Source organism: Rhinolophus ferrumequinum (assembly GCF_004115265.2).
Source record: "Rhinolophus ferrumequinum isolate MPI-CBG mRhiFer1 chromosome 5 unlocalized genomic scaffold, mRhiFer1_v1.p scaffold_110_arrow_ctg1, whole genome shotgun sequence".
Taxonomy (NCBI): Eukaryota; Metazoa; Chordata; class Mammalia; order Chiroptera; family Rhinolophidae; genus Rhinolophus; species Rhinolophus ferrumequinum.
Window position 1 is genome coordinate 6053598 of NW_022680355.1, and position 17065 is coordinate 6070662.

Below are 17065 nucleotides of genomic sequence, written 5' to 3' on the forward strand. Positions count from 1 at the left end.
AATTGCATGAAATTTTGAAAAGTAATTTGGGAAGAATTAACATGTTTATGATATTAAGGATTGAGACTCCTGAGATCATAGTAGGTCTTTTTATTTGTTCAGATATTATTTTATGTTCTTCAGTGAGATTTTATAGCTTTCCTCAGTTACAGCTCTCCGTTCTGAAATGTAATTAAGACTTTTGCAACTTGAAGAGTGGATATTTTCAAAGTTGAAAACACTACAAATCTATGAAACTTACTGTTTTATATCATTATGTTAACTTTGCAAATGATATATTTTTCCATTGAAAGAATTTTAAATTTTTACACAGTAAAGCACACCTAACTATTCTTTTATAGCTTCCACATCTCTGGTCTTATTTAAAAACAACTCTGTTAACCCTGTTTGGTATATACAGTCTCATGGATTTTCTTTTTACGATTTTAAAATTATCTTATTGTTTACATTCACATATTTAATCCATCTGGAATTCATTTTTTATATGGTTTAAGATTCAGGTCCAATTTTATTTTTATCCTGATGGATGGCCAGTTATGTCAGCACCGTTTATTAGCTAATCCAACTTTTTCCCACTGACTTGAACCAACACTTTTATCATATATTAAATTCTTATACATAATGGAATCTATTTCGGGATTCCCTATTCCATCCTACTGATTATTTTATCTCTTACTACACCAACTCCATATTGATTTAATTCCAGTGGTTTTATATTATGTTATGGTAACTCATAACCGAAGTTTTCCTTCACTGGTCTTCATTTTTGTACTTTTAAAGGCGATTCCCAGGCATTTCCTTTCCATTCAAACTCTAAGATCATTTTATCCATATTTTTTTAAAAAACCCTGGTGGAGTCTAATTGAAATTGCATGACATTTATATATTAATTTAGGGAGAACCGAAATTTTTATCTATTGAGACTTTCAACCAAATACATGGTATGTCTTGGTACTTTTTCAGATCTTTTTTTAGGTTCTTCAATAACATGTCAAAGTTTTTTCATTTTCATCACTCTTTTTTAAGTTCACGATTAAACTAAAGCATCTATAAATGAAGAAACTAATATTTTATTACTAAGCTAAAATGTGTGTGTGTGTGTGTGTGTGTGTGTGTGTGTGTGTAGACAGACAGATACATAGAAATCTAATTATCTGGTATTTCCACTGCTAAATTCTAGAAATCCTGGGAAATGTGATAATAGAGCTAAACTCATCAGAATAAGTTAGATTGGAGTCGAGAGAAAAGAAAACTTTGTTTTATGCTTAAATTGGACTTATTATTTGCCCTTACTGGAATTTATAATTGCAATCCTATCTGACATGGTTTCAGAAACATTATCTTTGCATGTTGTTGCAATTAAAGATACTATCTAAAATGAAATATTTTCCTGTGCTACTAGAAACAAAATCTCTGAATAAAATAATTGTGAAATCATCACTGGAGTCTTACTTGACTGGAAAGTTTAGAAGCTTCCACAGCATGTTCAAAATCTGGTCTTCCAATTACAGCAGGCTCTTTATTCGTTAGTCCTTGCCCTTTCTTGTACTCTGCCTAAAATGAATAAATAAGAGAATGTTGAATATTTCTCTTCCCAAGGAAGAATTTAGCTAAAATAAAACATAAAAGACCCTCAGTCCATAAAAAATACTCCTTACAACTCACCAAATACTGAAATGCTGACGGCTACAGAATTGATTTTATAGTATGGTTACTTAAATAAATTTAACTTTTCTGTAGTAAAATAACTACTAATTTTGAGTCATGTATCCAGTCATCATCTTCATTGTGTTTATATATAAACACTGAAAAAAATTAGAGGAAATTTCTGGATAATTGAGATCCTGCATTCTGCATACAGATTGTTCTTACGGCTTTGTTTAGTCTCAGGAACTGATCTAACCCTGTTAGATTAACACACCGTTGAATTCAAGAAATAATTATTGATTTTTAAGGTGATGACAACTTATGCTGTTCAAATATTTGGTTCGAGTTAAGTCATCATTTTTAACCAGAGTTTTAGGTATGGTCCCATTAAATGGTATTAGCCAGGGAGGGTATCTTAGAGAAAGAAAGACACAGCCATGCTGAGCAAGAAATACACAAGAGTCAATGTGGGCAGGAGAGATTCTGCACAATTAACAGCAATAAGATAAGAACAAGACCCAGTGAAGTTATGTGGGACAGGGTGAGGTAAACAATACTAAGGGGCCAGACGACTGACAACCTTGACTGTCAAGCTGAGGCATTTAACCGCTATCTTATATCAAACAGTACTTACTGCTCTAAGCTATGATAATACTTGCCGTAAGTCAAGTCAAGTTTGGGCAGCTTCCACATAAACCCGAACAATTTACACAGTCAAATAATTTACATAGTTAAAAAACTGAGATGTCATTAATTCAGATTGATAAATTTCACTCGTTAAATTGACCATTAAACCACCAAAGCCATGCTCCATCTCCTGCAAGATAAGAAATCATTTCTGCTCAAGGTAAGAAAGAGAGATTACATTGCTTATGATCTTGGAGATCTGAGTTGCCATCTTGATGTCTGGTCTGTCGAGCTTCGCACTATACACGTGGGTGTCCTGCACATCTTTTCTGTAAGAAATCTGAACAAAGAGACAGTTTTGATTTAAAAAAAATAAGTTAGTAATTCCATATAGCTACTATCCTCAATGTCCAAAACATTATTTATCCTTGTCACCATAATCACCTTAAAAAGACTACTGACCATAAGCTGGGTTTTTTCATTTTTTATATGCAACAGTTTATTTGGATAGATATATTCTCTTTTTACTATACCTATGCTTTACTAACATTACTACATGTGGAATGAATTTATACAACATAAGAAATATGATCCCAAGACCTGGGCACAAAACCAATCTTATAGGATTTTACATATACCACCCTCCTAGGCATTGTAAGTAGGTATGTGCATATTCACATACAGAATATCCTCATCAAGGGCTGTAACTGGCCCCTCCCACAGACGCTACCCCCAGGGGATGCAGGATAAGCCCCAGCACATGAATACAGAAAATCACTTCTGGGGCTGAGGGTGTGTGTGGCTCTAGAATTCTCCAGCTTTCACCTGCCCCATCACACCCTTTTCTCTCTTTTCTGACCCATCTCTGCGGGTCCTCGTCATGGGTACTGATAGTTTTATTAGCTGGTATATGTAATTGCAATGACTTGATCTTCCCAAAATAAAAGCAATCACGTTAAGGAATATTCATCCTCCCAATGTGGAGAATGACACAATCAAACCAAAGTGTGGAAAATAAAGATTTAAAAAGAAAACTACATAGAAATGTTGCCACATGTACTTCAGATGACAGTGGTCACTGATATTAACTCGATTGACAAATGGGGAGAGAGACCAGATGATCAACATCTCACCAGTCTGCCCACATCTCTATTTCTTGAGATCACTCATGAGCTGAAAGAATATTTAGCTATTTTCCAGATGCAGTTCTATTTGGTAATATCACCAAGGGCTGGTCAACTTATCCATTATATTCTATTCTATTAGAGTTATAATGCAAAGGGTACAGTAACTGTTTCAAAAATGAAACCCATCTTCATTTTTTCAAGGCACAGAAAGATGGAACACAGAAATGCACAACTGAACATCTATACAAAAGGCACAATTAACTAGATTTTGTATGAAGCAAACATTTCTAATATTGCCTGCAAACTTCCTGCAATAGCATCATCTGGGTGACTGATTTAAAATTAAGATTTCTGAGTTCTACTCCCAACCCTCTGGAACAGAATTTCAGTAAATAGGGCCCAAGATCTACATTTTAATGAACTCCCTAGTTGACCACTATGAACCATTATTCTAGATAATTCAATGTATCTTGTTATTTTCCTTCTAACCTTGCAGAGTTATAAAATATTGGCATTTCTTACTTCTTTCAAAAATAATATAAAGTGTAAGAAATGATGGTTTGCATTAAGACTTCAATAGGCTCCGCATGCATTGTTATTTTATTTCAATATAACATTTATATACATGTCTATTTTTTAAAAGCTTACAAATGCCCACCACCAACACTATTTTTTCAACTTGTTTAGAATCATGAACCTCTCTGACAAGTGAATGCAACTTAACTACAATCAGCATAATTTCAGCAAGAACATCTGTTTTCTTCAGTATTTTTATTTTCATAGGCTTTACCTTAAGAAGTAATGTCAGTAGTTTTGTGCATACAGGTAACAAAAGAACATGAAAATAAGCTTAAAACTGAGTTATTTTCTTGGGTGGATTTTAAATCTTTATGGGTTTAAAACAAGCCAATTTCATTGGTTTCAAAAGCAACACGCTCACCCACAATGATGGCCAATCAACCTTACCTCGCGCTGAGTTAAGCACAAGCTTTGTACCCAAAAACCAACTCTCAGGTGAAAACAAATCAAAATTATCACCCACCTACAAGACTAGCTGTTTCTAAGTTACTACATTCAAATAGGGAAAACCATAGGGAAGGGATTTTTTGTTGTTGAGAAGAAAATGAGAGTAAAATGGAAAGCCTTACTTTTTGAAAAGAGCTGCAACGTTTCAGAAATCTAGGCTTTACACAGGTTACCTAATTATATGCTGTTCAGCCTAATGACGGCCCTGAAGAGAGGTGAACAGCACAACGGAGGCAGGAGCAGGACTCTGAACAGGGCCCCTTCATCCATGTAAATTGCAAATTAGAGGCCGGCATATGTGACTCAAAACAAATATTAAGATTGACATGAGCTGCGAATTCAAACAAGAGGACACCGCAGAGCCACACAGGAGAGAAGCACAGGAGCCCGGTCACTCCGCAGATCTTGGGGAATCTCACTGCTTGGGGACAGCCCACAGGAATGGTGGGCTTACGTTAAGCGTCACAGAGCAGAAAGAGCCTGATTTTCACTCTGCAAGGATGTCTGAATATGGGTGGTGTGACATGGGCCAGTTTCCCTAAGTTATTCTTTTGTAATGGACATGAGTTCACTTTTTTTTCCCCTTAAATCTGCCTAGCAATTTTTATTTGGAAACTGCCCCTCCCTTCCTCAATGTGGTTTGGTGGGGCTATCAAATGCAGCCTACCTTCCTGGTGACAGGAGTGGCCATGTGACAAGCTGTCCAATAAGACACCCCATCCCTTTGGAAGCCATGATCAATCAAAAGGCAGACACATAACCCAAACAAGGCCAGAGTCATTTGAAGGATCTGAGTCTGCGCTGCTGTCTTTTCTTCTGCCATCAACTGCTGTAAGGATGACTGAATTTTGGAAACACCAGCTGTTCTCTTGAGACCACCTAGACAGACTCTGTCTTCAATTGAAGTCACAGCAGCCAGCAGAGCCAAGAGAGGGGGGGAGAGGAAGAGTCCTGGTGATTCCATGGAACCTCTGGATCCAGCTATGCCTGAAGGGAGCTGAATTTTCCAATTATGCAAACCAATAAGTTCTCATTACTTGAGCTAACTTGAGATGGATTTATCTCATTAAATATAGCAACTCCTGACTAACCCAGCCCTCCATTTCATCTGTTTTTCTGCATTTGTCAAATCTGCTCTTTATAGCTTCCAATAAAGATTTTAGTTCTATCAAAATCTACTGTTAAATTTCTTCCTTATCTCATCATGTTCACTTTCCTCCTCAGCTTCTTTTTTCATTTCATTTTGTCATCCAGTCTCAGTTTGTTCTCTCCTTATAAGCTTTCGACTTCTGTGTCATAAGGCCATAGCTTTCGTATGCTTCCTACATTCATGCAGAGTGTCCAGTGTACTAGGCACTGTTCTAAACCCTTTATTTCATTAAATCCTCACCCCATCTGTTGTACTGGATAGTCTATACTCAGATGGGCTCCAACAATACACCCTACCGATGGAACTAGTTATCCAGAATCTTCTTCCTTGTATCGTCTGGGTTAGCCTTAGCCAATAAGAGACTCATTAGATTTTGAAAACAGAAGTGAAATGGATGCCATTATTTTTCATGTACAGCCAGATGCATGGGCAGACAAAGGATTCCCAGTGACTCTTCAGCAAGCTTTTCATATTTAGACAACAGTGATTTGAGATTCCTCAGTAAGTGAATCAATAAACTAGAGACAAGCAACACCTCTTCCAAGACTGTCCTGGCAGTTCAAGCTCTTGGAGATGAGAAGAGGGAGAACTGAGGGATGGCAGCAAGGAATGGAGCCACAGAAAGACAGACACCTGCAGGAGCTAAGGGTAGTGTGAGCAGACAGACATACAGGAATCAAAGCCAACTGGCCCTTGGCTACCCCGGTGGAGGTTAACATGGTTCTCGGGGAGAAGACACTAGAGAGGATATACTATATCTTTTAGGTTTGTGGGAAAGAAGTGAGTAATGTAACCTGTATTTAGTTCCATTCTTGAAACACGAGTTCATTCATTCTCAAGAAATACTTTTATCATCATCATACACTCTCACATTAGGAAGTTCTCCAGGTATCATCAAAGAGGCACGTGGACTGAAAATTCTCTTAGGTTTATTTCTGTCTGGGCATACTGTATGTATAAAACTACTAAAGTATTAAATTGTAAATATTATTTTTATCGGAGAATGTAAACCTTTTAAGTAAATGGAGGATCTGATATGCATCAGAACACAGAAAAGTTTTCAGTCTTCTAAAAGACAGAGTAAAATACAGAGCTCTATCTAGAACAGTTTATCCTTCTCATTATTCTCATTGTTTATAACAGGATTTTAGAGTCGATAAAAGTTTTCTTATTCATGATTTAATTTTACCATCAGAATCTTGTGAAGAAGGTGGGATAGATATTGCTAACTATTCTGTTTTAGAGATGAACAAAATACTAATGTATCTATTTTAATACTAAATCCTAAAGCATTATTATCGTAAGTCACATCAGGGAACCACACAGAGTCATAAATGTTTTCCTAGTATCATTTTACTGATTTATCTCTGAGCTTTTTCACTTTCTGATGGAATAGAAATTTTGTCTACTGATAAGATTTTATTAACATTAAGAAAGTACATATATCATTTTTGAAAAGAACATTGAGTCTCTTGTTTCCCCTGCTGAATACTTCTTTCTAATGCACATTGAATTGATTACTGATATGGTGTTTTGGAAAAGTTTACCACTTCAATTTCATGACAAGTCTATACAGACCACATTACTTATAAAACTTAAAATGGCAGTTTAAAATTTGTTTGACTTACTTCAGAACTATTGGACTTCATGTCTCTGGTAAGATTGATGAGAACTAATAATATTACTGGGGTTTTCATTACAATCCCATCTTTAGGGAAAAGCAACAGGATAGAATACGTCCAGTTTCTCTAATTACATTAGAGAAATTTGGCAGGGGTGCATCCCTTAGGATGCAAAAGGATTTAGATTGGTTCTTTTTAATCATTTTTTGATTATAGTATCAAAAGATAGGTAGTTATATGGGTTCAGGAACCTTTTGAATCAGCCCTTCTGACCTAAATGCTTCTTAATATAAATTCCATATTGGTTTGGCCTTTTTACGAAATCTCACCTCTTTTATTTGCTTCGAATTAACTATGATATCACCATAAACTCTTAACTCACCCTTTAAAACTGGAGGGGTACCAAATAGGACTACTATTTTATGGAGTGGCTCTCCTGCAGAACCCTTTGTGTGTGTATATAGATATAGATATAGATATAGATATAGATATAGATATAGATAGATAGATATCCAGTTTATATATATATCCAGTTTACATATATATATACATATATATACATATACATTTGGATATATATATATACATTTGGATATACATACATATATACATATATATGTATACATATATACACATATACATATATACATATACATATTTGGACATATATAAATATATATACATATATGTATATACATTTGTATGTGTGTGTGTGTGTGTGTGTGTGTATAAAATCTCATTTAACACTTGCTAGGGCCCAAATGAGACAAAGACCATTTCCCCGATTTTACACATGAGAAAACAGAGATTTGGAGATATTCATAACTTGTCCAAAGTCATGCAAGCAACATGTGTAAAAGCAAGCATTTAAACCCTGGTCTGACTCCAAATTCCTTTTCTATTTTTGCTACAGTAAAGGATATTCTGAGAAATATTTTTCCCCTGTTTCATGATCATTGAATTTTGGGGTGATAATGAAGACAACCACCCCTGAGGACTTTTACCCTTGGACCTCTCAGTTAGTCAGAGGCCAGTCACAAGGAATCCTCTATCCGCCCCCACCTGCTTATTCACATCTCTAAAGGCCTAACGGAGAGAAAGGTTCTGAAAGGGGAAGCGTTCCCTTTGGCCCATTGACGAATGTTCCAATAAAAGGTTTGGAATGGAAAGAAGGCAGAAATTAAAGGCTTTGAACCATAATTGTTCCAGTTTCTTAGGTCTCTAAGGGATATTAGAAAGCTGACTTGGTTTGGGTAGAAGCATAAAAAGGTAAGCAAAGATCCCGACTTGCATTGTTTCCAGGTAAATCAGATGCACACGTGACAACACATATGATTTTACATTAAATAAGTCATTTACAGGCTTCGTGTATAGGGACATTCCACTTAAGTAGTATAAGTAAATGGAGGACCTGATATGCATCAGAACACAGAAAAGTGTTATGCAAGGGTAATTCTATTAGTAAATTCTCTGCAAATGAGTTTCATTGGACTGAAGTTTTAGGGGAGGCAGGGTTTGGTCTCTCATGGGGAAGATATTGCCTCACCAACTGAACCACAAGGTACGCACTTGTTTTCCTTTGGCTTTCAAGACCTACGTTAAATTTCATATTGCAGGGACAACAAATGTATTATTCTAAGTGCCTTGACTCTAGAGGAATATCAACCGCTTCACAGGTAGAATACAAATATCCTTCTCACTTTAAATCTGAGTAAACAGCCTTAAACGCTTTCTAAATCCTATTATATGTACAAACTTTGCATGTAAAGGTTGAGCTGGGTAGGCAGAGGAGTGTAAGTAAATACATCCTTTTCCCATAAGTACACAGTATTGAATGTAGGAGAAAAGGGCTTTATACTCTATTCCCTCAATCCCTCAATCAAAGACCTTTTAAAAGAAAAGGCGGACTTACAATAATAACCCTCGTTCCATGATAAGGAACCTCCGTATTTGAATTTCATTGAATTATACAGTTAGAAAGGGCCTCCCGAGGGTCCGTGTAATGCCAGCCCCCTCCCCTGCCCACCACCACCACCTCCTTTCCTGCAGTGCGCTGGAGCCGTTGAGCTGAATTCTGATGATAACCTATCTTGTGCGCATTGAAAAATTTTATTTCACATCTTGACCAATAACCAGGGACCTTTAAGAGGGAGGCAGCAGGGCCTAACAGAGCAAACCGGGGATGTTGATTTTTTACTCTCATTTTCTTCATCTACAAAATGGGAATCGGTACAGGGATTTTGTGAGAATTGGAAATGATCAAAGTCTTGGCACAGTTCTGGTACACAGCAGTGCTCGCTAAGTGGTAGTTATTATGATTATTATAGTCATTCTGTAAGCAAACTGTTCTTATAAAGCATCCCCTTAAAATGACCTTGCTGGTAATGACAGACGTAGTTTCTTCATCTCATCAATCTCAAACCATCTTAGAAAAGTGCTTTGGTATCGGCATATGTTTATACATTTGGATTAAAATGTAAAACCTCACTCAGTTTTTACTTAAGCATTGACCTATTGCAATTTAATATCAGATAACTGTTACCATCCTGCAAAGGACACTCTGCACAGCTGGGACTCTGGGGGCACAGTCTCAGAGAACGAACTGGTGGGACAGACCCTGTGTGAAATGAATGACCAAGATGCTTTGAGTCCTTTTCAAAGAAAGCGAGTTTCTTGACCCAATTAGGACAGATACTCTATCTGAGCTGATTCTAACCCATAAAGAACCTGACAAACAGTTCCTATAGTCCTTCTAGAGAGCAGAGAATTCATAACGGGGAGATTAAGCTCCCCTGAGATTTCAGGAAGAAAGTTTCCTTCTAGACCACCAGGAGAGTGGCAGTAATCAAGCAAGCCTGTGAAAGCTTTGATGTTCCTGTAACTTATGACCAAAGAAGAAAGTCGTTTTCCACAGGCTCACTTCCTCCCTCTTGGCTCTGCTTCTAAGCCAGCCATTAGGCATCTATCGCTTTCCTATTTGCCATGGGTCTTAATTTGACACTTTGCTCCCACAAGCATTCTAAAAGAAACAGTAGTGGGGTACAATCTCGCCAGCATCTGTGAATGATTCTTCCCTGGGCCACTGATTTCTAATGCACTTTCTCCCCGTTCTTCTGCAATCCTAACCTAGAAACCATGGATGCCTCACCATCAAGCCAAGGAATTTCTAAGAAATGCTAATAACCCAATAAGTCCAAAGGATCCATATGTGTCTTGTTCAAAGCAGAATTTCCAATGCCTGCAAGTGCCTGACATTTTAAAGGCACCAGGTTTTCATGACTGTTGACAGAATATTTCAGATGGACTTCTGACTGAACACAGAGAGATAAAAATAAAATAAATTTGAAAGTCCTTTTTGCATAGGCATGTCATAATATTTAAATTTCAACAAAATCTCCATTAGCCTTGATGTGGGTTAACCAAAATTTTCCAGAAAATCATGAGAGATGGCTTCCTTACATTGCTCTGGTGTTTATTGACCTCCATGGCGTGTTTGATCTCAGGTGGCTCCTTCATATGGGCGTAATCTGAGACTCCTTTGGCAGCATCATGTTTCTGTTTGTAGGCAATCTTAAAAAACACACACAGTAAACTGTTACTCTCATTTAGAGGTGTATTAAATTCTTACCTGTTAAATGTCCGTGTTCTGCTAGGATTTTATGTAGTATTTGAATACCACCACTGAAGGTCAAAGTTGCCTAAGCCTCCAAAACAAGATAATATACGTAACACTTTCATTTTAGTGCTTCAGTTTAGACTCCTACTTCTAACTTTTTATTTATTTCAAAAGTCCTTAACCATATACTCGAATCCCCACGGGTCCACATTCATCTATTTTAAATCTCAGTTACAGTTTTGAGAAATCCTCCACACCCAAGAGCTTTCAGGGTTAGAAATGTTCAAGGTTTAAATCTCGGGAAAGCAACTGACAGTGCGAGGAAGGTGATCGGATATTTAAAAGTGAATTGGTCATTTTAAAACGAATTGTTATGATTCTGTGTAGGCACAACTATAATGTAATATTTAAATGCCCTAACCTTTGGGAGAAACTATAACAAATCCTCAGCTATGTGAAGGTCTGTCCTCTGTTAGAGAAACAAGGACCACACCGATGTCATTCATTACTACCAAGTTAAATTTGTTCCATACTTGGACGGAGAGAAGGCATGAAAATGATTACTGCAGAAGCAGAAGCAACCGAACCGACAAGAGAATGAGAAATTAAAGACGATCTATAGACAGCTAACAAATTATCACCTTATTGTCAGCCTATGTCACTATCCTATTTATTTCCTTCTCAGTTTTTAATGATTTTGCTTAATTTCTGTCAAACTACTTTCTATCTGCCCTTACTCTAGGACATAACTGTCTAGTTCACTGACCGCTCAAAACCTTAATAGTGCCTGGCACACAGTAACCAGTAATAAATATCTATCTGCCCGACCAGTGAATAAATGAGTGAATGAATAACTGAATGAATGAGAATAAAACAGGACTAAATGAATACATTATTTCAAAATCAATTTTAAATATATATCAAAAGTTTAATAATAAAAAGATATTAGATGGAGTTAGAATTACTTGGCCCAAGAGAATAAAGGCAATTTAAAAAGAAAAATTAGAACAGTTTTTACCAAGAACAAGGTTTAATTTTCAATGAAAAAGAGGACAATTAATGGTTGGACCTAGAGGGTATTATGCTAAGTGAAATAAGTCAGACTGAGAAAGACAAATACCATATAATTTCACTTACATGTGGAATCAAAAGAACAAAATAAACAAAACAGAAATTTAAAAAAAAAGAATACAGTTAAATTTAAGGAAAAACTTTTGACCACTGTGAGCTCCTTGAGAGCTATTCCTGTATCTTACACATCTTTTAATATCCTACGCCTATCATAGTGAATGACAAAGACAAGAAATGTAATAAATGTTTAGTGGATGAATGAATAAATGAGTTTGTTAAACATGCTCATGAATTTAAACTCCTCATAGGCTTTAATAAACAGAATTTACCACCCATTTAACTCTGAGTCTAAAGGATTAAAGTGATAATGACAAAAGTAATTTTTAAAAATAAAATCATCAAATATTGCCACAATAAAGAAAGCCATCTAGGACAACTATCAGTGTTTAAATCCCTTCTCTGGCTCCTCCACCAAGTTTTCAGTCGCCAACTTTTAAAAGCTCTGATACAAAGTTCCTCCTTTAAGGAAACACAAATCTATCTCCCCATAGCTGCCTCTATTTATGCAAACAGGAAGAGTCTAGTTCACAGGACAGAACTTCAAACGTGGGAACACAGCTGTCTGCGACATTCATTCTCACGGACGCTCTGTATGGACTGAGGCTCCGAACACCTACAGCCCTAAATGCTCTGCTCAGCACAAATTTCAATTTATCTGTCTCTTTTTATAAGGTGCCTAGAATGTTCCAGATAGAGTCTGACTTGTCCTAATTAGAATTATTCAATTGAATCCAGACTATCATCTCTCCCGTGCTATAGGGGATTAGTGCATCAATAGATCACAACGTTTCCTCTGATGGCTATGCTGAGATTTCTGTCAACTAACGCCCTTACGTCTTGTTCAGTCCCGCCCAGCCCTGTTCCCACATCCAATCCTGCATATTTGCTTCATTCTCAGGGCTCACATGCGGCACCTCACGTTAGCCCAGGCATAATTCATCTTATTAGAGTCTGCCCAGCGATTTAATCCATCAGGATATCTAATTCTGATGAACATATCTTTACATTTTCACCAATTAATTATGTTAAACAGGAAACCCATTAAGAACCTCCATTTGGGCTGAGAAAGTCCATTATCTCGATTCCATTACAGTCTATATTATAACTTTGGAGGGAGGGAGGAGGAGTTTAATGGGTGGTCAAGTCTATTAAGCCAAGAAAAAACTTCCATGAGATCTGTTCCTTCCACTTAAATGAAGAGCTAGCTTATGCCTGTCTCCTTTCTGCTGGATGCCTGGTTTATTTTGTATCTTAGACAGACTACCATACTTGTGACTTTATAAGCGTAACCAATGCAGCTGATCACTTTGTGGGTTATCATAGAAACGGTGAGTCATCAAACACCATTTTAAAACAGCAGTCTTTCTTAAAAGGGCTGTGTAATTTTTTACTTGCAGCATTAAAATAGTCATTTCATTTATGGCTGCTACTAAGCACCCCTTTAGAATTAAGATTACATCAAATTGGAGGCAGCTGAACTTTAATTTATCATTTTAACTTTCGTCCTTAAAATAGCTAATGGAAAATTATGTCAAGCTAATAAATTTCCTGATAAATTTGGTTTCTTAGAATTTATCGTTACTGTGTGGCATTTCCCTAGATTGGTGTTGCTTTCTTTATAACTTAGGAATTAAGGTTTCTGTGGTACGGGACACCTAACTGCTGCAGAACACTTGGCGAGAGTCTTATATACTTTGTATATAAATATGTTTATATAAGTAACACACACATTTATCTTATATATTTGATCATATACTATGTCTTTATATCTCATATATACATATATAAGATTACATACATTTCTAACTTACAGTCTATTTTAAAACTATTGTATAGGTAAATGTACTTCTGATCAATAGCACAGATGCCTCTGACACTCCTGAAACAGGACCGTTGTGGCCACTATACATAAAAAGGTAAGTTCTCATAAACCTCCTCAGTCCAGATGACCTCGTAGCCCATAGTGCTCTGTAATAAGGGATTATTTAGCCTTTGACTGAAATAGCCCTGGTGAGAAAGATTTCACTACTTCATGGCACAATGCATCCATTTCCAGAAGCTTTCTTTGTGATTTGTGTTTATAAAAATTTTAATGAGGGATATCTAATAAAATAGCTTCCTAAAATTTCCACATCTCCCTCTCTTTTTAAAAAGGCGTTTCTTCTTATCAGTCGACTTTCTATAAAGAGTATTAATCTAGCTAACTTCACCTTATTACTCCAGTTTGAATGTAAGCATCCGAGAATGTTTGCAAATTGGTTTCAAGATAACATTGTGTTCCACTGTCACAAATTTAGGAGACTTTTCATTACAACCCAGAATGTCATTCAATTTTCGATTTGGCTAGTCCTCTAATTTAGGTTAGCACAAATCTGATACTCTTTGGACACAGTAAAAGGTTAGTTTAATAATCACAGGCACTGTCAAATAGCTCTATGTTCTTGACTGTCTTTTTACCAGGTAAACTCTGAGAATTTCACTTTTAACAGTAATCAGCTTGATGTACATAAATTTAAAGAAATGATATTACAATTACATACCATGTTTCCCTGAAAATAAGACCTAGCTAGACCATCAGCTCTAATGCACCTTTCGGAGCAAAAATTAATATAAGACCCGGTATTATATTATATTATATTATATTATATTATATTATATTATATTATATTATAAACGGTATTATATTATATCATATTATATTATATTATATTATATTATACCCGGTCTTATATTATATTAAAATAAGACCGGGTCTTATATTAATTTTTGCTCCAAAAGACGCATTAGAGCTGATGGTCCGGCTAGGTCTTATTTTCGGGGAAACACTGTAAGTCTTAGAAATAGATACATTATTCAGGGTCCAGGTTTTTCTTTAGCAACAAGTTCAGTGACTAATAACAACACTGCACAGCACCGCTCTTTAGGAGCACAAACATTTCATTTCCAGGGTGCATATTCTACTAAGGACAACACATGCTAACAAACGTAAGGGATAACCTACTCTGGCAAAAACAAAACAGATTTCAAAATATACAAAATGGATTATTTTTCATGTTAAGTTCTGTGTCGCACATATTTGTGTACTATAGACCTTTTCATGTGATAAAAGGCAAGAAAAGTTGTGTGCTTCCAAAGCAATGAAGTATGTAAATACCTGAAAATGTGACCTTCCCAAGTTAAGTATAACAACAAGAACAGACCTTTTTCTTTTTCTTCTTTATTGCATAAGAGGTGCTTGTCACATTGCAAGTGCTATGTTATAATTATTTGCTTTATAAAGCAGTCCATCTTATCAGCAAGTGGCTAGGTGACTAGATGTGCGCAGCAAAGGCCGGGGGGAGGGGGGTGGTGGTGCGCATATCGGTCATGGTCAGCCGGGCACATCTTTGACACCATGTATTTTTAGCCTCATGTTGCACGGCTGAGATTAGCTTACTGCCAAGTTAGGTACACAGTGGACTTTTAAATTTGTAATGGTGTAGTTAAAGATGTTCTTCAATGGATAACCATGCTCAGTATTTTTCAAGAGTAATCTATTTTCAGACTATTTTACAAATATCTAGGTATCCTCTACTTAAAAGAAAAAAGATTCTGGAGAAAGAAGTAAACTTGTTTAATAAGAAAAACAGGGGAAGAAACGGTAAGAAAGAGTTGGTATAGTGTGTGTACAAAACCAGATTCTGGAGCCAGATGCTCATGTGCTGGCTAGGCCATTTATAGGCTGTGTGACCTAGGGCAAGTTACTTAACCTCTCTGTGCTTCAGTTTTCACACCTCCAAAATGAGGAAATCTTATGGAGAGGTTGTGAAGATTAAATTATATATATATATATATATATATATATATATATATATATACACGCATATATACAATATATATACACACATATGTGTATATATGTATATGTGTGTGTATATATACATATATATACATATATATACACAAATATATATATATGTGTGTATAAAATATACTGGGGGTGCTGAAAAAATGTATATACATGACTTGTATATACACGACTCTTTTGTTTTTGGTATATATTGAGTATTACAATTTAATACAGTTTTTTCGTTTCTTAAAATATGTATACATATTTTTGGCACTCTCTGTATATAAAATGATATAAATATATATAAAAGCACCTGACATATAGTTAGCATTTCTATGTGTTTACTATTTATTACTTTTAACCTAAAATGTAGCATGAAGAATATAAACTATGTAAAAGGAAATATTTCCTTGGAAAGGAAGTCAACAAATTGAATAAAAAATCCATTTTATAAATATTTATTAAATACTTCCTATGTGCTAGGGACTGTTCTAAGCACAGCGAGGAAGCAGGGAACGAGACAGATGAGGTCCCTACTCTCGTGTCACTCAGGGAGCCACGTAACAGATTAATGAAGTTAAAAAAAATCAAATTGTGCTATGAAGAAAACAAGATAATAGGATGAGTCAGAAAGGAGTGAAATATTCTAGTTTGAAATTCTGTTTTAAGAAATAGAACAAATTAAAAGCATTAAGTATTCCTTATGTGTTAATGTACTATAAAGGGAAAATTACTCCTAAACTCTTGTGGATTCAAAATAAATTTGCATGATGACAGTTCTTAGGTTTGTCTGCAACTTACAATAACTGAAATAGCCACTTCTACCTGATGAAGGCTCTTTTTGGTAGCCCGAGGTATTCTTAAATGAAAAACACAATTCACAGAAAAGGAAATTCAGGAACCACTTTGTCTAATGGATGGACCACAGTCCTTCGCATCTTGAATTTAACCAGTAACTTTTTATGTGATTTTTAATTAGCTACTGGAATGTTTCCCACTTAGAGATCACACCAAAATCAGAGACTAGTTTAATATTTACTGTAAGGTTGCAATCTAAGTGACCTGTCTAAGTAAAATTCAATTTTGTTCTATTAATAGCTGTGAATGTGATTAGGGAAAACAGCATCATGTGACTAACAGAAATTTGCTTATCCTTTTCATATGCTACAATTCCACCAGCAACAACTGACAGGACATGAATCAGTTGCTTCCAGTTTTCATTCAGTATGTAGTCCTGAAGATAAACAACTTTTTTAATGCTAAATAATTCATATTAGGTTATATGTTTAT

General features: G+C 35.8%; 1 protein-coding gene across 1 annotated transcript in view; it reads right to left on the reverse strand.

The window, feature by feature from the left end:
• The window catches only part of NEBL (nebulette), a 114364-nt gene that overhangs the window by 88688 nt on the left and 8611 nt on the right, over window positions 1-17065 (reverse strand). Inside the window, exons 5-7 of the mRNA XM_033100588.1 lie at window positions 10659-10769; window positions 2513-2614; window positions 1453-1554 (exon numbers count right to left, since the gene is read on the reverse strand). Of these exons, the coding sequence (XP_032956479.1) occupies window positions 1453-1554; window positions 2513-2614; window positions 10659-10769 (315 nt within the window). The remainder of the gene's footprint in view (window positions 1-1452; window positions 1555-2512; window positions 2615-10658; window positions 10770-17065) is intronic.